General features: G+C 40.0%; 2 protein-coding genes across 4 annotated transcripts in view; one reads left to right on the top strand and one right to left on the bottom strand.

Annotated features, from left to right (window-relative positions):
- The first annotated feature begins 56 nt into the window (after nt 1–56).
- On the top strand, nt 57–11583 carry FGFR1OP2 (FGFR1 oncogene partner 2). 2 transcript variants are annotated; one of them, XM_055712875.1, is made up of 6 exons: nt 57–257; nt 1853–1989; nt 3114–3231; nt 4137–4279; nt 7939–8052; nt 8868–11583. In XM_055712875.1, the coding sequence occupies exons 2-6, from the start codon at nt 1855–1857 to the stop codon at nt 9003–9005; spliced, it is 648 nt and encodes a 215-aa protein (XP_055568850.1). In that variant the 5' UTR covers nt 57–257; nt 1853–1854; the 3' UTR covers nt 9006–11583. The 2 variants fall into 2 exon arrangements, with proteins under 2 accessions (XP_055568850.1, XP_055568849.1); XM_055712874.1 differs by having other exon boundaries at nt 58–250.
- The window catches only part of TM7SF3 (transmembrane 7 superfamily member 3), a 27368-nt gene continuing 13733 nt past the window's right edge, over nt 9739–23373 (bottom strand). Inside the window, exons 9-13 of one of the 2 annotated variants that reach the window (XM_005433685.4) lie at nt 23025–23105; nt 22148–22300; nt 20733–20830; nt 20183–20345; nt 9739–19714 (exon numbers count right to left, since the gene is read on the bottom strand). In XM_005433685.4, the coding sequence (XP_005433742.1) occupies nt 19452–19714; nt 20183–20345; nt 20733–20830; nt 22148–22300; nt 23025–23105 (758 nt within the window). In that variant the 3' untranslated portion in view covers nt 9739–19451. The remainder of the gene's footprint in view (nt 19715–20182; nt 20346–20732; nt 20831–22147; nt 22301–23024; nt 23106–23373) is intronic. The other variant, XM_027797437.2, reaches the window with a different exon arrangement.

The following is a 23373-nucleotide window of genomic DNA, read 5'->3' as shown; positions in this document are numbered from 1 at the left end:
AGGGGAAGGGACGGGAGGTGGTTCTCGCGAGAGCTGGGAGCGGCAGCGGGGCGTCCTCTCGCGAGAGCGGCGGGCGCTCGCCCGGTGCCGCTGGCAGGCAGCGCGGCCGCCGTCGCCTCACGCCGCCCCCCCTGTTGGCGGCAGCGCGCCTTCTTCCCTTCGCCCTGCGGCCCGCCGCCAGTTGACAGCGGGGCGGGCCGGTCGGGGCTTCACCCCCGGCACCGGGCGCTACCGGAGCTGCCGGTCATGAGTGAGTGGTGCGAGGCGGGGAAGGGGCGTCCGGAGGGGCGGGGCGGGGGTGACGGTGCCGCCGCCGGGCGCTCGGGAGCCCGATGGAGGGTTGGGGCACGCAGCAGCCCCTGCGCCGTGACGTCAGGAGGGGTGTGAGGGGGGAGCCCCCCCCTCCCCCTGTGCAGTGCTGCAGCCGGGAGGCGACCGGGGCGAGTCCCGCCGCTCGGCCCTCGCATGGCCGCTGTGTCACGGCAGGTGCCGCTGTCGCGACAGTCATGACCGGCGTGCGGCAGCGAGTCCTGACCGGCGGTGGCGGGCACGGCGGGCGCCCCCGGGCCGCTGTAGCCAGCCCAGAGCTGGCAGGGACCGCAGCGTGGTTCAGCGCTGCAAAGCTGGTGACTGTGGAGAGGGCAGACCCGAAGCATTACGCTATGGGAAAAGGTAGTCCTCAGTAAGGATGGAAAAAAAAAAAAAAGGACAGAAAGCTAGAGGGAAGGCTGTAGTTGCGAAAAAGGAAAAAGTCGTTATTCTTTTAAGGGCAGCCAAATTTGATAATGAAAGCAATTAGTAAATTGCAGGAAGTGACAGGAAATGAGTGTGTAGTAGCAGTATTGCTGTGCTGAGTTGTTGCTCTTGCTACCTGTTGACCCCGTTGGTAGGATTGCAGACTAACAAATATAATTGTAACTGGGCATACTCTTGTAGGGTAGAGTTGAGGAATCATTATGTTTAGCTATGTAGTCCCGATGCTCATACATAGGGTATTAATTTGCTTAAATCTATTATATTTGATTAAGTGGGCTTTTTACCCCCTAGATGCCCAGGTTAACTCACAGATTTAGTTCTAGTCTAGGATAAGACAGAAGTTTTGTTTTTCACAGGCAGCTAGATCAGCAACTAGAGAAAATGTTAAATTCCAAGGATTAGGGCCAGTGTCTTGCCCAAAGGAACTGTAGCCAAGATTTGGAGCTACTATGAATTACCACAATACAAATAACGATTCTCCTTTTTGAGGTACGAATCCTGCCTGCAAACAGGAGATGGCCTCTGGCCTGCTGCAGCTGCAACCGGAGTAATTTTCTTTGTCAGTTTGAGCAGTTCCTTCTCTGCTGATTTAATCCATCAAAATGTTCCAGCCCACTGTAGTCCTTGACATTCTCTCTTGTGCTCTATTTACGCTTTTCAAATATCTTGAAGTATATCTGACTGGTAGGAGGATACATTGAAGGAAAGAAAAGTATTGAAAAATGAAATAGTTAATGTAATATTCTTTTTTTTTTTTTCTCTGCTACTTGCAGAAGGACATGCACTGCTCAGTTTCTATATGTTCAACAGTCCTCCTTTTGCACTTAGTATATTGATGCTCTCATAAAGTTTACTTTCATTTTCTTGCTCTGATATATGGTCTCAACAGCAATCGAAAAGGAGGAAAAGGAAAGGCAGACTTAGGGTATTCCTACTCCTAAGAAACAACAAAATGTCTGGATGTTTCTGAGAGAAAGGTTGTATTCATCTGCTTTAGATGAAAACCAAATAATTTTATATATATAATCACATAGATAGCTGTTCTTCATACAGCAAACAGATGGTGTTGTGAAAATAATATATTTCTAATCTTTAGAAATGAGTTGCACAATTGAAAAAGCCTTAGCAGATGCAAAGGCACTGGTGGAACGGCTAAGGGAACATGACAACGCAGCAGAAGCTCTTATTGAACAGACTACAGCTCTTAATAAGCGGGTTGAAGCAATGAAACAGGTTTGTTTTCCAACTTTGTTTACTCCATTAAAAGAACAACTCGGAAACACATAACGTAAAATCATTTTTGTCTGCTACTGTACAGTGTAGAATTGGTATGTTATTTGCTTAATCCTTTAATGCTATACCAAGCATATTCATTATAGGTGTGACTATGATCTAAAAATGGGTTGTTTATATATTTAGTTTGATCCTGTGAAGAAGTTTTCTCTGTTACTCTAGCTTAAATACTGAAAACTAGCATTTATTTGAAGAACACTGGTAGAAATGGGGTTACAAGCCATTGTGTGGTGTCCTGTGTTTTGCTCTTCTGTGAAATACTACTCCATTTATTAATTTCAGCATGCACATTTAATCATACAGAGACCCTGTCATGTTAGTTTATCTTTTCGCTGTCTGCTTTTGTTTCACAGTAGACTCTTAGGCTTTTTTGTGATCGTTTCCATTCTGGTGTTAAGCTAATCAAGGCATATTGTTAAGATTGAGTGTGACTTTCACTATAGAACTTCTGGAAACACATAAAGGTGTTTGGGGATTTCGTCCTGTCATTTTAATAGAACACAGGATGTGTTAACGGACCTGTAAAATAATAAAACCCTGCATGTGCTTCATCCCTGTAAAACTAGTCATGCAGAGGCTTCATAACGTGAAACCAAGAGTATTAAATGTACCCATTTGTTGAGAGTCAGGATCCATTCATTCAGGTCCATGTGACTTGTACCCATACAACCTTGTGGTTTAAGGTATTGGAAAACCACAGTAAATATCTAGAGGTTAACACCTCATAGTTTTTCTTTACCATATGTATATCAGTTTTAAATTACTTGATGGTAAATTTGACCTGCATTAATTGAAGGTTAAATAATTCCCACTATATGCATGTAAGGTGTGAAACTTGTTTAAGAACAAAGGTGATACTATGCTTCAAAAACACAAAGGTATGTTAGCAGCACCTTCAGAAGTGGTTTTGTTTGTTTGATACTATTTAAAAACAAGTATTATCTTGCTTGTTACAGCGTTTGACAGTAGTATTGGTCCTTTGTGACTTGCTGAGTAGTGCTTGCCTTTGGTTACTCAAATATGTTGTGGTTGTGTTGGGTTTTTTTTCTTTTTTTAATAACTAGTACCAAGAAGAAATTCAAGAGCTCAATGAAGTAGCAAGACATCGCCCTCGATCTACATTAGTGATGGGTATCCAACAAGAAAACAGACAGATTAGGGAATTGCAACAGGAAAATAAAGGTAAAGCATGAATATTCTTTCCTTTCAAAGTTCCAGCCTGCACCACTGGAATCAGTGAGACTTCTACCATTGATACATTCCCCAAAAATTGTTCGCAAGAAATTTTTTCTTCTACTCTCAGTTTGTCTATTTAACTGATGATAATGCAGTCTAATAAAAAGCCCTAACATCCAACCACTGGGACTATCGTTAACAAAAAGAGAGTTGTGGAAAATTACTTTTTCAGTCCTTAAATAATGTTCAGCACAAGTGAGGAGATAAACAGAACTTACTTCTAAGTAGATACCTATATTGCAGAATTGTGGTTTCCCACTGCTAAAAGTAATTAATTCAGGAGCAGCCAGGACAAGCTGTAGTGTAAGTGTGGTAGTATAATTCCTTCTGGAATTCTGTAGACTAGGAATATACTGTTCCTCCTGGAATACCTTAAGTATTCTAACAGTTATATTGAGTGAATGATTCAGTGGCCTCTATTTGTATGAATCTTACTCAGGAGTTATTTGTCCTTTCACTTTGTATATTTTGAACACGAGCATTTTTTTAACTCTTATTTTACACACAGCTGCAGATTATACCAGATCTGTAAACTTCATTCTAGCTTTTGTAGAGTGTTGCTTATACTGGCTAGCATAAAGCTCCTCGCTACGCTCAGGAAGGCTTATGTCAGCTAAAGAGTCTGAATATGAAGTCATATTGACAAAAGACCTCATTTCTGACTGAACAAGAATTTTCCTAGGGCAGTCATCACTGAAGACATTTGCAGAGCCTATGCAAATTTCATGGTGCAAGGAGAGGGTACACTCAACTGAAGATTTATTTCGGTTTTCTGAAGCTCAATTACTTTTGCATTTTGTTTTAGTTCTTCCCTGTTAAACTTTTAACTGAATTTAAAATTATTTTGGTAGAACTACGCACATCTCTTGAAGAACATCAGTCTGCTTTGGAACTGATAATGAGCAAGTACAGAGAACAGATGTTTAGGCTGCTTATGGCAAGCAAAAAGGATGACCCAAGTATAATAATGAAGTTAAAAGAGCAACATTCCAAGGTAATAAGTTCATTATTTTTTTTGTTAAAACTTAAGTTAATCTGTAGTGGATCGGTTCAAAGCTTACTTTGTCTCTTTTCGTATCATTGTACTAACAAGTCCTAATTTTTATAATCCAGTTCATGAAACATGAACAGGACACTTATCAGTCAAGTGAGTCTACCTTACTAGCTTCCTGATTTATTTAAGCTTCTAACAAGTAGCATTTTGTTGCTGTATCTACTTGATTTAATTTTATTTTTCTTAGATCTTTAAGGCAACTGCCCTATTATACTTCCAGATGCCCACAGATCTCAGTAATACTCAGACATTTAGACTGGCTTTAACTTATGCCTGTGATTTCAGCAAATAATTAGTAAACTTGTGCCTACTGGGGAGAGTAGGAGGAGTAAGCTTTTTGAATTTAATATTCAGAATTTTCCCCCTAAATACTGTAATTTTTTTAAAAATACTGTAAAAGCCCTTTTGAATATTGAATAACGCTTATTCATACATTTCTCCCCTTTCCTGCTTCAACCCTTGGTTCTTATTTCATTACTGATAAGGATTGCAAAGTAGAATCCAGGGCAGCCTGAGATCCTTGAAGGGTGGTGAAAGTTGCTGGTATTAGGTGTGCTTCATCCTATGGCTTTTGAACACTAATAAAACACAGTACCATTGAGCAACATTTTTGTGAATTGTCATGAGTGAGGTATATATGAGTATTCAGAAGCTTCATAAAAGATTAATGTATGCTTTCATAGTGCTAATGTATAGTTTAGCCTTTTTAATGTATTTTCAGGAAAATTCATTATTCTAGGCCACTAACAGATCTAAAAAGAAGTTTTCTAATGAAGTATTATATTACATTTTAAATTAAATGTAATGAGAGCAGTGTAACTGTATAAACAAACATTAGTTCTAAGTGTTTAATAATCTTTGACCTCAACAAACTAAGTCTGCAAAGCAGTTGGGTTTTGCATACTGGGAAAACAAAGTTTAAGAATTTGATGCTTTCTTATCTGCTTACAAAATCACACATATGCAATTACTGCCATTGAAATCAATGGGACTACTTAGTTCAGTATAAAAAAAAATCTAGTGGATTAGAACTATCTATTTAACATAAACTCCTAAAAAATGACCAGTATATATCCTTTTCAAAAGAAGTTACCTTAGCATATAGTGTAACATATCTGACAGCCTCAGGAATACCAAGACAAGAGGGTTAAATATCCAGAAATGGGCTTTAAAATTTCATTTGCAAACACTTCCATGGATTAAAAGCTTCAGGTGGAGGCGGGGGGGGAAAAAGCGCATCTCAAACAGTATCATTTAAACGGGAGATTTAGGCTTCAACGTTTTGGTTAAATCTGGTCCCACAAGAATGCCTGATGAAAACAATTTATAACCTTTAACCTAACACTTAGATTTCTGGAATTTCATTATTTATTCTGATCAGCCTTCAGATTCAGTAAGATTGAACAATCTTGAAGCATTTTTTAAATACTTCTCTCTTGTTAACTAAAAAAATCCATCATACCCAAGGAGTTAATCTTGCTTTACCAATAACTGCTGTTTTCTCAAGTGCCAGCTATTAACTTCAGTGCCTGTTTACAAAAGATGACTACAAAATCATTGATTTCTGCAGATTCAACAAGCACCTCCTTTAAACAGGAAAAACAATTTCTTTCAGCAGTGTTGTATGCAAGAGAAAAGTATGTGTAGGTAGTAATTACCCTGATCTTAACTGTGCTATTTGAATTTGCTCAGCTGAAACAAGGCCTAATAACACATGTGGCTTTCATTTTTTTCCCCTTTGGAGGAAAAAAAACAACAATGTGTGGCAAACAAAAAGCAGAGAGAGATACAAAGAGTGTTTGTAGATGTGTGATATCTTTGTAAAGAAACACTTTCATTTTGCACTCTTTGGTATGACAGCATCCAAGTTTCACACATTTGCCTTCCAGAGTAGATCTCTGATCTAAGATTAGTGACCTTGGAACAGGCTCTAAATCATATTGATCAAGAGGCCATGTAAGCCGGCAGAGTAGGAAGTAGGAAGGACAGCAATGTATCTAAAAATGACCGACTTTCCCAGGCCTTCTCAAGGGTACATCCTTGCCAGCTTATTCTTTTACCACTGATCACAGCTTCCTTTCAAGCTAAATTTAGGGTTTTGTTGAAAAAAAATGTTTCACGTAATCACCTTCACTGGAAGCTGACAAGAACATAAAGATTTACAGAAGTTCTACCCCCGCTGCCACTGTAACTGGGCATTCAATGAGTAAGCAGCTAAACTATTGCTTTAGCAATTGGAATGGCAGAGTAGGAAGGAGGGAGAGGGCTGATGTTCATGTTTTGGTCAGATAAAGCTTACAATTCCAAGTGAGGCAGTTCTTTATGGTAATTTAACCATTTCTGGTAGCGGAAAGGCAAGCTGATCATCTGCTAGATGTATGGACCTCCAGTCAAACTCATAATTTAAAGGTAGGATTTAACTTTAGTCTATACTGTTCTTCATTTCAGTCCTATTGTTCTGCTTTTCTTGATGTGGGTAACTATTGTGAATTTTGCCCAAAGGTCAGGTCAGCCATGACTAGGTCAGCATGATAGTAGAGTTGGAATAAAAAACAAGTTGAGGAAAAGACAATGGAAAATAAAAGCTTCTGAAAATACCATTAAATATTTGGCTTAACTGAACTGCAGTGAATACTGAAGAGGCATATGCTCTTTATCTGGATCTGCAGTGGGAAAGTAGTAGTGACCCTTTAAGTGCTTACTTAAGCACTTAAGGTCTGGGTAAGAGGGTGCTTCTTTGCAAACAGTGATTATCTAAAAGCTGGCTTCCTTGCCAAGGCTGCTAGGCCTAAGTTAAGGCCTCCTATCATCCCACTCCTGATGGTGGAACAGGACAAGGACAAACCAAACTGCTGCTCTTCTTGTTTTTCCTCCTTGAATCTTTCAGTGAGATGTGATAATTATTTGTAATAGGAAAGCACCCTATTAGCATTAATGAACAGACATAAAGAGATCAGTTAGGACACAAAAGGTTTTCTTACAATTCAGCAAGGACAAGGACCTCTGAAGTCCAGATCCCAGATAAGCTGGAATTGGATTCAAGCAAGAGCAAATGACAGATCTGAGTTTCCTAATACGTAACGTAGTAAAGATTACTACTTCACCTGGTCTTTTAACGGATAAATGCCGACCTGTGGGCTGGTATTGGCTGTACCAGACTGGAGATCAGGCTCCAAACAAAGAGAAAGAATGCTGCATACCCTGCTGTTCTTAAATGAATTTAGTCTTTCTGCATATCTAAAATTACATACATCGGTTCCTGCAACACAGGAAGGCCTTCTCGGAGCAATCACGCAACTAACTTGTAGCCCGTTGGAAGGTGTTAAGCAACAGAAGACACAGTCTTTTAAGCATATATAAAATTCTAAGAAAAGGGATCAGTCAGTGGTTAACCAGACTTATTTAAATAAACAGGACTACAGTGGTTGCTCAAGCTGTAAAGTTATAGAGAGCTCATTTTCAAGAATTTGGGTCTGTGTTTACATTGATTATTTAGGGGCACAGCAGTTAAAATGCACGCTTAAGACTTCACTTATTTTTAATAATGCAGAAAATACATTACTAAAGCTGTCGTTGTTTGTTTGATTTTTATGTCTTAGGAGCTGCAAGTGCATGTGGACCAAATTACAGAAATGGCAGCAGTAATGAGAAAAGCTATTGAAATTGATGAAAAGCATGGCTGCAAAGAGCAGGAACGTATCATTCAGCTTGAGGTAGGTATGAAATCAAAACAGCGATGGCACAAACAGCAAGGGAGCAAATGTTACCACAGTAATTCCTGTTGAGTTACTGTATCAGTCAGTCACACTACTGTTTTGTTAGGCTTTTTTTGTTGGAGAACTGCAAGTACTGTTTTCTGCACTATAGCTTACTCTCAGGTCTTGCGTAGTTGATACTTCATCACCAGAACTGGTGATTTTTATTTATGAGCGGTCTTAAGGTTTCTCTTTTTTTGAAGTCTCTGTGAGCATAGCAAAAAGCTTAGAAATAATACAAATTCATCCTAATAAGATGCTAGGATGCACATAATATCCACTCCTGTGGCTTTTAAATACTATTTTTTCAAAATAATAGTTGTGCCCCTTTGAGGAGGGATTCTTAATTGCTTAATATTAGACAATCAACTCTATTGCTCTTTAAGTGCTAGCAAAGCAGTTCTTTAGGGGACAGGGTACATGGAAAGAATGGGAGATTATTTTTCTTTTTAAAGTCAACATTTGACCTTAATGACCCTTTTCTTACCCATCTATGTGGTTTGAGCTGGTTTTTTTTTCCATCAAATCATTTATGTTGGAAAGGACCTTTGAGATCAAGTCCAACCGTTTTTATGCTTAATGCCCATTCAAGAGAGCAAGAGGGTCAGAAACGTAATGTTCTTCAATTCAGAAGATAACATAGCACTACCTGACTGCAAATCAGTATTTTAATCCTTACACATACATTTGGAGTAGAGGGGAGGTTATTAACATAGTTATCTTGACTTCTTTCTGGAGTTCTATTAAATGCCTTTTTCTTTCCCTGGTTATAGCAAGAAAACAAAGGCTTGAGAGAAATTCTTCAAATAACTAGAGAATCATTTCTGAACCTTAAGAAGGAAGATGCGTCAGAGAGCACATCTCTGTCAGGATTAGTGACAAGCAGCGATTTGAGCCTGAGGAAAAGCTAAAGACTCTGGAAGTCAACAAGCTTCAATTGCACACTTTACAAATGGAGTATCAGGGGTCACTTGTCAAGCACTTGTTACTGAATAGGGCACCAGCAAGCTAATGCATCTTAAGCTCCAGTTTAGCAGCTTTTATACTGTGTAAAATTGAATTAAAATTGGTATTCTACAAAAACCTTAGTGACAGATTAATTGCCATAGATCTAACTTCAGTAGGAAATGGATTAATGCACTTAAACTGAATTGGGAATTCTTTTTATATGAAATTATTTTACAGATAATAGACAAGGATTTCACATAATTTATAGAAAAAATATTGCTTATACAAAGTTTCAGTGCACCTATTACATAATAAAGGTAAGATTTAAAGTCTGATCTCTGGTTAAAAAGTAGTAACTTGTGAATATGCTTTGTGCATGATCCGCATTACATTTTTTTTCTTTTAATTAGTTTTCTCATTTTGCACAAACCTGTTTAATAGAAAGGGTACATAGTTCAGCATAAACCATAAGGATTTCTATTATTTGAACAGGATACTCTGTGGCTAAATACATGGCCAATTGCTTAAACATGAGCAATGTTTTTGCAGTTGTTCAGTATTTATTTTTTTTCAGTTGAACAAGATTCTTTAGATATACCTAGTTGTATTTTCAGAACAGGAGAAGAGCTGCTCCCACTTTGTTTTCTGGAACACAGGTAGCATAGTATAATTCTGCCTTAACTTTTACTTTTATGAGAGAAAAAACCCCACTCAGTTCTCTATAGGTCAGAGGCCACCTTAGTCCCATCTGTTTCTGCTCCTTGTCTGCCCAAACTTCCTAACTGGGGAATGCAAATTGAAAGCACTCAAGCAGTAGCAGCAGGAAGGTAGTCAGGGGAAGGAGGGAGAAGCTCCATAGCCAAGTTGGCAGCCTGCAATCAATATTCTTGATTTTTGTTAAGTACTAAATATTCATCAGGAAGGATTTTAAGTAAGTTTCAGGCATATATTATGTTTGCAGTAGAAAATATTTCAGTATGCTATACTGACAAATAGACTGCTCACTTGTAATCCCCAAATACTTGCAAATGTGAAAAGGAATTGGCTTTTCTAGATCAAAGTACTGTTTATATCATATGCAGATATGATGGAAGTGCTACACAAGACATGCTTGTAGTAAAGAGGTACCAAAATAACATTTGGCTTTTGTTTATCAGACTATCGCTTTTTGATCAAGGCAGCAAGAACATTCTGGTATTGATATGCATCACTGCTTTTTGTCCAGCACCTTAACATATTCTTTACTTGGGAAAGCATGCTTGAAAGAAGCAGAGTGAATGCTTTCAACCACAGAAAACTGTGGATCTACAAATGCCACCCACAGTAGAATATTTTAACTCTTCAATAACTCACCTAGCAAAACGAGTTTAACTCCTATTTCTGAAATGAACTATTAACAAATTTGATTTTCAGTTACAACAATACAAAAAGAATTCAGCACCAAGCACTTCCAAGTGTGTCAGTTTTAAATCCAACTTCCTTTGACTCAGTACAGCTTCCCTGGGCTCAAGGTAAAGACGCTGCACAGTTAAGGATGAATTTTCAGTGCCCAGTAAACTAATGGATAAAGGGCTTAATGTTTTTATTCTGTTGCTGTCAGTTGCTGCTCCCCTTCCTGTAGTACTTTTAAGAGAAAAAAGTGGTAGGAAAGGAGTGCTTTGCAGAGACAAATTATTAGTTTTCAATTAACTAATACATATGCTAGTAAATACAGTTGAAAGGACAGACAAATCAAACTCTCCAAATTTTCACAACACTTTTTATAAATTTAGAAAGTACTACTCTTTCCAGAGCATCTTATCTTATTTCCAGGCTTGAGAATATATTGAGGACATTCACATGCATGGAGGAAAAGTTCAAACCACTTCCAAACTTGCTAAACACCTGGAAGGAATTTTTGGGGGAACATTTTAGCTCAAGCACAAAAGAGTTTTCTGTTATTATTATACCGGTAAAACCTTACTAATGCTTCTATAATTTAGATTTTGCATTTCTACTGTAGCTTATGAGCTGGTGACTTATCAGAAGCAACATAAATTTTTAATCGAGTGTTCTGTTGTACAGATTTATGAGAAATTTTGGGTGCAATTAAGTTATTCTTATTTGAAGTGTCTTTTCAGCCATTGACTGGTATCAGAGGCATTTATATCTATTTAATGCTGAATGCAGTTTCATGGCTGACTTTCTGGTTTGTCTTTCAAATAGTCTCCAGAGTTGTATAGCAGAGAAGGGTTGTTAGTCTGTGGCAGTTCCTTAAGGTTGCTCTATTATGAAATAATGCTTGATTAGTGTTTATTTTTGTAAATTATAAAATGTGACTTAATTTATGTACTCCTAGTCTTCACATTTGATAAGTCTCCCCTTTCATTCCCCTGACCTGATCACTTTAGGATTTTGAAGAACCTTCACCGTGTGTGGAGTGACTATTTTTCATTGCATACCTGTTATTTTTGTAATGCAGATGGCTTGAAAAGAATTTATGGCTAGAGTTGTGTACTGTACAGTAAACTTATTTTATCAATAAAGTTGACTGAAAATGTGGATTTCTTCAGGATTAAAGTAAGGTACTGACTCTGAAGCACACCTTGTGGTAACATATAAGGGAAACCCACCATATTTTACTATTTACTGAGCTTATTTTTATACTCTAAAGCAGACAGGCCAATTTCTAGTGCTTTTATTCATGTTGTAATATAGCAAAAGAAAAATCTCTGTAAAGTCTTCATTTTCTCTTGAGAACTAAGAATCTTCTCTACATAGTAAATAGGTCTAGTGGCTCACTTGAAAGATAAGTAACTGCCTACTACAAACAAAAAACAGTCCACAGGGCTTTGATTTTTGGATCAAAACATATGTTGGTACAGATAGGATAGGAGAGTTTGGGGGTTTTCTTGAAGATTTAAAAAAAGGTCACTTGGTTCAAGCTCTAAGTCAGGGTTCCTTTGTCTGTGATGGTAAAAGAGAGTGTCAGTGGATTGCATTCATAAACTGACAATGTAATGTTTTCTCCACTTCCCCATGGTTTCTCAGAAGAGAAACTTGTTTTTGGTATAGATTCTGGGTATAAATGTTAAGCCATGTCATAAATACATATAGCAGCTTTTCAGCTGACATAAAACCAAAAGGCAGCTTGAAACTGAATCGGTCTGTTTTGTACAACTAAAAGCTTTAAATAGGTTTGGCTTTTTAACACACACATTGAATTAGAAGATTATGTTACAATAGAGAACTAGTGGTGCCATGCTCATGCAGTACTACAATTACTAGCATCCCTTTGTAGATACCCAAAATAAGATTCACATGGGCTTAGGAAGTTGTATGTTTTAGTTTGTAAACATGAAACTTTAAAAGCACTTTTGCTGACTAAAAGAAGAATTTCTAAAGCACCTACTTGAGTGTAGAACAAGCACATTCTTTCTAGAGATACTGATGTCCAAGTACCAAGTACACAATGACAGTTACTTCCATTGGCTAACGTAACACTGTAGTGCTAGTCACAGTGTAATGGGTTCTGTACAGTGACAGCAGGAAGATGAGGCAGGAAAGCAAAAGAAATCCTAAGTTGGAAGCGAAGGAATGTGGTGGAAGAGTACGTTACAGCATCAGACAGCTTCTTTACAGCATCATGTTGAAAAAGCTGGTTGGTAACACGTTCTGGAAGTAGCATTGAGCTGCTGCCAGACCAAAAAAAAAAAAAAAAAAAAAAAAAATGAAAAAGCAGGAGGGTGCAGTGGAAGCACTGTTCAGCTGTAGGTGTCCAAGATCTGCCAGCTGTCTGCACAGCTGTCACAGAAGGAGTTGTCTCAGGGATTCCATTAAAATCTGTGTGCAAACGTACCGTCTCATTACTGGCCAAGAAAAATAACACTCTCTCACACGTATCCGCAAACCAGCACCAGTGAACAAATGCCTGTTCTTGTTTAAAGAGCAGGAAAGTAGATTCTGTGTAGTGTCAGAGGACCTCTCGCTAGACTTGCCCTTCCGGAGCACCAGGGCATGCTGGGAAAACACCACTGGCAGCACACAGCTGTGTGATACTACAGGCACACACCTGGTAGACATGTAGGTCACATTCAGCCTCACCTTTGGCCCATCCTACTTTTCATTTGCCATGCAGCTGAATTTCATACTACTGATGCCAGTAAAGAAGACTAATTTAAACAAAACTGTATCTTCCACATATTAAAGTGTGCTGCAAAACAAAACATTCTGTTTCAGTGACTGAAAAGGCACCGATGTTGCTGCTGCCCACAACCACCTCCCTTTCCCAGACATGTTCTGATGCAGCAGCCTGCCTGCTGGGAGACAGTGTGGCCACACCTGTGTGTCAGAGGACATTATTTCCCAAGTTCAGAAAAAAATCACCTGACTTTTAACTGCTCAACACTGAGGAAAACATTTCATAATTCCAGTCCTGGAAGAATACGTGCTGGCAACACTCCTTGTACACAAGTTAGAGAACAGTAGCACAAGGGAAACAAACAACTCCACCAGCAGTCCCTTTCCATTTCCCTAAGGTGAAGTTTTACCTTTAAAGAATAACAGAATGCATAATTTCCCTACAATGTTCTTGCTACCAAAGACACCTGAAGAAATACATTCGAGGATGGCTATTTCAGCAGTGAAAAGCATTGGATACGTTTTTGAAAAATGCAGTTGTTGGGAAGTTCAAACAATACAACACACTAATGGGTGCAGGGCAATCAGTGCCTTTGGTTTTCCCAGTACCACACTCGGGAATGTAGTAAACAATTTTTTAAATGAATCATCATATGCAACTCATTAAATTACTGGCTAGGCAAACAGCAGCTGCCGCCTACAATACATTCTGTGCTTTTTTGCTTCCTGCATATGGCTCCCGCTCCCTCCCCCCCAGCCAGAGCATTCAGGATAAATAAAAATTAATCCAGCTCAGTTTGAGCACATTAGATAATCTGTTGTTGCACCTGAAGGTATTAAGGATAATATGAAAAAATTGCAATGGGTGTTCTCTGACAAGGCGGACTTGTGAAAACCCAGTTCTGAAGCAGGCAGCTGTGTTGTACACAAGCATTTTTTCCTGCCACTCCCTCTCACCTCCAAAATGAGCTATTTTATTGCTCTGTTTTGAAGTTGTCTTCCTGCAGCATTCATGAAAGTATAAAGCCTTGCATACTCAAACAGGAGGCAGCTGTCTGCCTATAGCTACCTGCTAGCAGACAAGTCTAATATCAATAAAAAGAAGTTATAAGCAACAAGCATCTACTGGAACAAACAAAAATATTATTGGAGCTATTGTTTCTAAAGAAAATTGAAACACCAAAGCCTACTAATCAAAGACATGGGAGTGGACAACCTAACCAGATGAATATGGACAAAATTCAAATAAATAGGCAGGGTATATCAATGCATCTCAGCCACTGAGTTGGAACACATTAGGTCAGTGCTTACAATACTTCTCTTCTGTAGGATATTTACTTACCAGAAGTTCAACACTTGCTATTCAGACTATTCACTGGCTAAACCAACCAGAAACCAAAGTCATAGTAAAGCCTACCACAAGTAACCACTGCAAAGTTCAAGTGCAAACTGACAGCACACCGCTGCTAGTTCCGCAGGAAGAGAGATGAAAAGCTCAAAGGCTTAGTGAAAAACGCACATTTTAAGGTGGGGCATATTGATTTCTCAGGAAGGGCTTCCTGTTTTTTTGGAAACGTTTTCAGATAAATGACAGCTCTAGGCAAGGACTAAATGAAAGCTAAAGAGCCTCGCTGGGGTGTGAAGTGTCAGTGGAAAACTCACAAAAGGCAGGCTTTGGGAAGGCCTTTTTTGCACATGTTCCAGGTTGGAATAAAAACAGATATGAGGGGACCAAAGAAAACCTTTAAGTCTCACATTTCTTTTGCTCTTGCAAAGAAAAGCAAAGATAGGTAAGTGTAACTCAGCACCAGTTAAGGAAACAGGAAGATGTCACAGATGAGCAATAGCTGCATGCTGAAGGATTATTTTGGAGGTCTTAACCCAGTCTGCTGCCTAGATACTACAAGTCAGAACGTACATCTCACACTTCAGGGTTAGGAGCAGGAGCACGTTAACCTAGTCCCCTAGAAGATAAAGTTAAAAAATACATTAGGACCTGCTTAAGGAGATCAGATAGAGAAAAAGAATGATTTCTTCGTGAGAGCTCACCGAAAGCTTGAGAGCTGATAAGCTTGCCCAAGAGCAGCAGAACATGGCTCAGCTCAAGAGCAGCAGCGAGGAACAAATCTCATCAGACATGGAGACCCCAGAGCAGAAAGGGTCCCATTCTTCCTTCTGCAACACACAGCACTCAAACAGGCAAACTGTAAAATACTTTCTCTCCTGCCCAAACTCAGTGCCACCAAAGGTCACCACAGTTGGCTGAGCTTCATGACAAGGCCCTGTTAGGAGTATCAGCAGTTCTACCACTACAACCTGCCTTTTAGCCAAGTTCAGTCCTTAGCCTCCAATTAAAAATAAAATTGCCCCCCCTGAAGTTATTACATGGCACAAGCATCAGTAACAGGATTTTGGTCCTCAAGCTGTTTTAAACTAAACATTGCTCTTACCCTGTTTTGCTATCCAGTTGCTTGGGACTGTTGCATAGTTTTGGCAATGACAAAGTGCCTCAGACAGAAAAACAAAATAGCCTGAAAGCGAGCCACCAGACAAGTCAGGGCACATTAAAGTCTCTCTGACAGCAGCATCAAAAAGATGTCAGCCTTTCACAGGACCATTTTTGTTTCAGACTGGCACCCCCCAAAGTTTGCATTCTGCTCAGATTTCCCAAAGCCAGGTTTGCAGCCACAAATAGCAATGGTGTTAAGACATCTTCTCAGAAACCTCGATCACAGGTTTTACACAATACCCAGCAGCTGGGTCCCCATAACTGTTTTGAGTGCTTTATAACCTGATTCATTTCTACCAACTAGTTGAGAAGACCCAACAACTAATACCTTTTCTGCTTACTAAGCACTAGCAACATGGACTATTAGATTGGGAGGAATGGTACAGTGTAGATCTTCCAGTAAGGAAAGCCTTGTGCCTAGGATACATAAGTGCAGATGTGACAAAGGAACACTTATCTTGTGGGCCCCTTCTATAATTTCCCATAACCTGTTCTCAAATCAAAATGCAATGCTTAAAACAGGAAAATCTGTCTTCCTCTCCTCCAAAGTACACCTATGGAAAACACAAATTGTTCAGAGCACATGACTGAAGATAGAAATATCTAGGGAAGCAGGTAGGCAAGCACCTCACACACATAGCGATCCATGAAGCAGTAGTCAGGCTGGATTTGTCTTTACAAAGAAAGGAAGGAGACAAAAGAATAGAGATCTGTTTCTTTGATGAAATCAGTGTTTTTAAGTCCACTTGTGCCACAGCTCGTTTAACTGCTAGGAGAAATTAGCATGGGTGTGAAAGTGAGGGGAAAAAGAAGAGTTTCTCCTGCAGATTTGAGGCAGGACTGTAAACCCATGCAGACCTAGGAATGCTCTACAAGCAGCTAAGACAAACACCACAATGTGATCATTACAGCATTACTACAGCGAAGACTCCAGACAACTCAGTGAAAGAAGTGTACTGGGGCCACCATGGCAGGAGAATTCTCTACAGCAGCAGAAAGTAGATCACAGTCCAGAAAGCTTCAGCTTACATGAAACTTCAAAACACTTGATTTTACAGGGGAATCACTACCTAGAAGAACATAGTTTAGATTTAGATTTCCTAGGAGCATCAGATAGAATTATTTTAAGCTAGCAGAACTGCAAGGTAGTGCAGTTAACACAGCAAGGCAGTAAATGCTTCCAATGAGAGATTCTGCAATCAGAACAGGGGTCAGTACAGCAGGGTAGGATCCAATTTTCCTTTTGCATCCAACAGCCTTAGGGAGTACACAAAAAAACCCCATTGAAATTTACCCCTTCAACACCCCAGTGGCTCAGTTAATGTATTCTGATTATTGTCATTGCTACTCACTATGGCTTACAGAATATGGAAGAAAATGTCCATACCATCTCAGCAGAATTAAAGACAAAATCTTCAAGTCAGGATCTCATAAAAAAAAAGTTCAAAGCCCAGTTCTTCCACAGACTTCCTACATGATCATACTAGTTTCCAACCAAGAACTGGATGACAACCAGTGCTTTGTTCTTTAGAACCTAACCTGATCAAGCTATAAAAAAAGCGCTCCCTCTTTGGACCATGCACTTCCTCACTAGCTTCATACAGCACATACCACACTCAGCCTCTGGGTGTCACTGCAACTACAGCAAGCAAGCTAAGCTCCCCTCTACCTCATCCCTTGAGGGGCTATGAAATTTTTCTAAACGAACTATCCCTACAATACCAAAGGCAGAAGTGAAGTTGTAAAAGCATCACTGAATTCAAAGAAATCCCTTTAGTTCAAACATTCTTTCAAAAGACATCTTTATTATAAAAGATATAGAAAAATTAGAGTTAAACTTATTTCTTCCACAGTGTTAATCACAGCAGTTTTTAAAAAACACAAGGTAAACATGTTTAAGAGCATTTGTATACCAAATAAGTGTTTTCTACTTGCCATCAAGTATGGCAATGACATGCTCAGTATCAGTGTGGTAACAGCAGTCAGCAAGCATCAGTCTGCTAGAGGCCAGGGAAAAAGCTCCTCATTTACTCCCGTGTGCCCCATGACTGCACAGTGAAGGCAGACCCAAACTGCAGGATTTTAGCCCTACTCTGCTGTTGAGGCAGATGTTCCAGCTCCAAGCAGTAATGGGATTTATCTCTCTAAACATCAGATTAGTTCAGTCACCTCAGATACCATGTCATTAAGCTTTCACTCCTTAAAAGAAAATGGCCAGAAAGTAGCTTTCAGCTAAGTTCCCAGATAAGATTATTTTGGCAGTTTCCTTACTAAGGTTGTTTCTTACGTACTTACTACCAAGAACTTAAGATGGTGGCCAAGAACTTTAGTTTCTCCCACTAGGGTATTCACTCATGGTGGTTCCATTCAGGTAGAACAGCTGTTTGCCTTCAGACAGGAAGGACAATGCACTTTGCTGCCCACACTAAAGGTACAAAGATAGTGAGAAGGCAGAGCCACCATAACCTGTATGAAGATAGAGGACGAGACCTCAACCATCATTTAACACATGACAGATCACCACAAAACATGGAACGAGAAGACCAGGATTGGCCACGGTGGGTAAGGGCAGGTAAAACCAAGGAAAGTCTCAGGACTGCTTGTGCATTTATGAGCCAAAACCACAGTGCTCCAGTTTGCGCTTTCAGAATGGCTGTTTGCTTTGTTTTTAAGGAAGCAATTAAAGCCATGACATGAGATCACAATCCTCCACTGAAAACAAGTGGTCCCTTATCTGTTTTTGCACTACATTCTGCTTTGGGCAGATGTAATCCAAATTGGTAAGGAACACTTTCAGTCAGCAAGGATCCTAGTCAGTATTTTGCTAGCTGGATGATGTTTTCACCCCTTAAAAGGCAAAATTAAAAAATATACTGATTTAAAGAAAAAATAGCGTTTCAACCAATTCCAGGAAAGAACTGCCATTGGCTACAAGAGCTTATTTAGTTGTTTTTATGACAGCACCATCCAAAAAAAAAAAAGAGACCATACCAGAGCAGAAGCAAGACACAGGCTGTTCAGAAAGCAAACAAGGATGCAAACCTCTTGTGTTCTCTTAGAAGTCATCTCTGCAGAGACCAGATGACGAGCTTGCTACAGAACCATCCGAAAGCAAGGGAGGAAGTCTTCTCGTCCCAGATCAGGCCCACTTCCTGAGCCCCAGTGTGCACACTTACAACAGTTAATTCAGTGCAGTTTAAATTCAAGTCACTTAGTTTAGCTTGCAAGATTCAGTAATACTCCTTGGAAACGACTATGTCTGCAGCCATGCATTTTGTACCTCTATTAGAAGGGGATACTTCAGCTCCTTCTAGAACTCCTCCTTCTCTGTATGGTCCTTATCTCTCATCCCTCGCAATTTGACAGACTGCTCACCTTCAGGAGTAAGTCAGGCAATATTTCAGTAGTGTTTTCCACACCATCAGGGAAGAACCAGCAGTGTACAGGTTACTTTTTAAGGGCTGTTTTATCCTTCACACACCTAAACATCAGACTAGATCACCACAAGACAAATACCTGTACTTGGCCATTATTATAAGATTCTGCAGTTGGACATATGCATGTTACAGCAGGCTGAGTGGGCCACTGAAGAAAGAAAGTCACAAAACAGTATGTAGTGTACCAGACAGGTAACTTCTCTTCCAGGCTAGGCAAATATGATCCTCTTACTAAGCAGGACAGATCGGCAGTGGTAAATCCTGCAGTACTAGCTGGTTTGCTGGTGATCACTTATCTTGCCCTTCCCAGATTCTTCCTCTGTTCCCACCAGTTATTTGGCAGGTTACAGAAGCAACGGAGTTCTCTCCCCAGCTGGCTGCTCTTTCTGAAAAAACTCTTTGATATGCAGTAGCTTGTTATGAATTCTCTCTCTTAGGGGAGGAATGTGATGGCTAGGGTCTAAGACATTAGTGCTTCTGCGCTCCCTTTCCCTCTTCCAGGTGAGATAGGGGTGTGGTGGGAAGGGCACTTCACTTCTCTCTCGGCGAAGCTGCACAGTCACTCCACTGAGGGCCAGCATTGCCCACACTGACAGGATAATGAAGTCTGAAAAAAACCAAACAGATTCCTATACCAAAGCAGAACATTCCTTCCTTTCCTAAGCACAAACATTGAACAAGTTTAGCAACAGAGAGGAATGAAGTATTGTCTCTGCATCCACACATGCCTAGAGCAATTCCATGCAGAGGCAAGAACACACATGGAGTTGAGATGAGTCCATTCAGCCACCATATTAGGCCTTTTGACTGCCCACTCTGCAAACTGAACAGCAAGGTGGTAGTCCAAGCCCGAGAAGCATCTTTCACAAGGGCCTTTGTCACATAACACTTGCTGAAGGATTTGCATTTCAGTCTACTCAGTATTTCTTTTGGAGAACTAGAAATTATTACCTGGGTGTTAAATCTCACTGTACTTACTGTGTTCTCCTTCCATCCTTTCCTACCTTCACTCACATTTTACAATGGAACCAAATAAGCAGTGTTTTTTCTTTAAAGTCTTAAGAGCAATACTCACCATTTGTTTGAAAAGGCACATTGGTGTAAGCTCTGCTGAAGTAATCATTGAGGACCCTTCTGAGTAGGTCTAGGGTGATATAAGCAAGACTTGTGTAGACGTAACAAGCAATAGCTAGGACCACTGCGTAAGAGCCTACTATTCCAGAGGCCAGTATGTTCAGCTAAAGGGGGAGAAAACCACCACAGCTTTAGGAGACTGATAAACACTCTTTATTCCCCACCTCCTTAAGACATTATTTTGTATCTGTTCTTCCACAAGAAATCAGCTGCACATGCCTGTTATCTACACATACTGTTACAACAGCAGAAGTTAACTAAATACAAGTGTTAATGGATGCTATGTGCAACACTGCAAAAAGTCACTCCTTTGCTTATGAACCACTTAGCCCAAGTAGGTCTGAACAGGAACTCCCCAGAGCTGATCCAGTGCTGAGCTTCACAAAGCTGTGTTGAATTTTCTGTAAGTATCCCACAGGACTATATGTTGCAACAAGAAGTCTGACACCCCTTCCCTCCCTCCTCCTGTGTCAACAGTGCAGATTACTTACAATTCTTGGACAACCAACAAAAAGCACTGGAATCATCAAGGCTACACAAGAAAAGGTCACCCAGAACACCACATCGTCACGGAAAACCCTGTAGTCTCCTGCAAAGACACCATATTCCACACAATTTACCAGTTAGCAAAACAGTACCTTTTTTGCAAGTGGTTGGAGGTGAGCTCCCCCTCCACCAAGACTCAGTACCTTCAGAAATAACTTGGAGTACAGTGCTGAAGAGCTTAGCTTTTGAGCTCAAATACCATTTAAGATACATTGTAACAGTTATTCAAAATAAGAAAGAAAAAAAAAATAAAAAGGCTGTCACAGTCGAGTATAGGGCCTGTACTCTGGACAGCAGATCTTATCCATGAAACAAAGATTTGTGATGAAGTATGTGTTACTCATTTGGCAAGAATTAAGAGTACTTCTGCCCAATAAGAAGCCATTTTATTGCCTATATAGGTTTATAATCTATAAACTTGTATCTATGCGAGTTTGAGTACAGTGCACATGCAGCCATCGCCACAACACAAAGCCAGAAGTTTGTTGCCTTAGGCAGAGTAATTAAGTCACTCAAACTTTACTTTGCTCCCCCTGCTTTCTAAGGCTTGTGAATTAAAAACAGAGAGGACAAGCTGACCCCCAGGTGAGTCACTGTTTCACTTTAACAAAGAACAACCAGGGACTGCGTGGATTATCACAAACTTGTGGCTCAAGTTAAACACAAGTGACTAGAGAATGAAAAACTGTCCCACCAAGGGTTCTTCAGTTAAACAGAGTTTTGAGATTTAAAATTACAACAGAGTAAGCAGTATGGCTGACACTCTGATGTTCCAGATTGATTCCAGCTCATCAGCCTTTCTTGCTTTTCAGTGATATGTCTGTTGTTTTCTCAATAAAGTCATTCTGAAGACCCTGATGTTAACCCAGCTGCAAATACAACTTTGACTCTTACACTGCAGTGCTCCCAGAGCCTTGAAGTGTAGCATGGTAAAAGGTAACAGCAAGAGTTCCTCTTAATCCATAATGCCTTTATGCCTGAAGCCTCCAAGTTAGACTGCAGAATTTTGACTGTGACTTTTTCTGGATAGAGAACAAGACAGACAGCAAGTGCATGCCTGGGGCAGAGCTGGCATCAGACTGCTGAGATGGCATGCAGTTTAGGTAGGAAAAGCCTCAGCAAGTTCTCTGCAGAATAAGCAGCTTCCTCTTCCCACCACTGCAGATTCCCTAAGTAGTTTTAATTACAGTGCACCTGAAAGAATGCTTCAGGCACATCTCTATTCTTCCCAACACTTGAAAGGTAAACATCACATTAGGATAAACACCAGATAGCAGCCCTCATCTTAGAGCCTTGAAGTGTCCCTGTAATACAATAGGAACACACCACTCAATAGCCAGCAGAGTATTTCAGTGCATACCTAGTGGAGTAAAGAAGACCGTTGATGAAAAGAGAAATCCCAGCACAAGTCCAATAATAAACATACAGAGTAGGACAGAGCCAAATCTCCACCAGCTTGCAGCCAAGAGAAGTCCTCCGATAATTCCAGCTACTGCTGTCAAAATAAGACGCACTGAAAAACGAAAGGTGAAATATCAACACTCTGAAAACTTCAGTTACTGCAGTAACTTATTCAGCAACTTCACTTACATGCTTGATTGTTACCTAATGAAAACTGTCTGAAAAAAGTCAAAGTCAGTATTTACTTCATGCATTTCACTCAGACTCCAATATGCAACTAAGGACTGACGTATGCTACTGAAAGAGTGGTGTAGGGCTAGAAAGAAAGTCTTGCTACCATCACCTTAGCACCCTAAGGTCCCAGGGCAGTTAAGACTGCAACAGCTAATGCACTTGTATCAAGAAGTAACTACACAAGCTAGGACACCGTTGAAAAGAACTAATTCTTGCTAATCTAACAAACAGTGTGCAGACCTGCTTCCATTTTTACAGATGAAATCTACATTTGATGTGAAACTGAGGTCCACCCATTATGAAAGGAGCAGAATGTAAGTTTTCAGAGTTTCTAAAAACCTCTATCTTCCTTGGAGAGATACTCAAATTTGTCCTTCATAGTTGCAGCTGTTAATTCTGCCTCACTATTTGACATTGGAAGCAACAGTTACTCTTGCACATTCAGCTATTATGGTAATCAGAGTTCAGTTCAGGTACCCAGGTATCATCCTCCCATCCTTCTTAAGGCTGGCCAAAAACAACCACAACCAGTATTTTACCTAAGGGATTCGTAACAACTATACTCTAGGAAGAGCCCAGGGCATCCTGCCGTATCTACTCACCATCGTAACCAAGGCCAGTTACCCTCGTAATGAATACGAAGAAGAAGAATGCTGTGAATATGAAGCCCATGAAGAATAAGTCTAGAGAAGGAACAGAGATTTAGTATGGTGTCATATCACTTCATACCAAGCCCACTTCAGTACATCTTCAGATATCCTTCATCTTATAATAGGGAAAGAACATATCAGCTCCCTGGCTGAGAAGCACAAAAGGAAAGCCAAACAACACTGTTCTGGAAAGGAGTGTCCTCAGAGACTTCAAACAATCAAAAAATTTACATATTTATATCTATATTACCAAGCATGCTCCCTAGTTCTAGGTTTCTATTCTTTGTATACTGGAAACTTC

The sequence above is a fragment of the Falco cherrug genome, chromosome 5, assembly GCF_023634085.1.
Source record: "Falco cherrug isolate bFalChe1 chromosome 5, bFalChe1.pri, whole genome shotgun sequence".
Classification (NCBI taxonomy): domain Eukaryota; kingdom Metazoa; phylum Chordata; class Aves; order Falconiformes; family Falconidae; genus Falco; species Falco cherrug.
The sequence above is the reverse complement of the archived record's forward strand: the minus strand, read 5'-3'. Positions and strand labels throughout refer to the sequence as shown.

What these genes read in the sequence shown, in the direction of transcription:
- FGFR1OP2 (XM_055712874.1), top strand. An exon ending in ATTGCAACAGGAAAATAAAG is followed by an intron (nt 3,232 to 4,136) that starts GTAAAGCATGAA and finishes TTATTTTGGTAG; the next exon opens with AACTACGCACATCTCTTGAA. An exon ending in AACGTATCATTCAGCTTGAG is followed by an intron (nt 8,053 to 8,867) that starts GTAGGTATGAAA and finishes CCCTGGTTATAG; the next exon opens with CAAGAAAACAAAGGCTTGAG.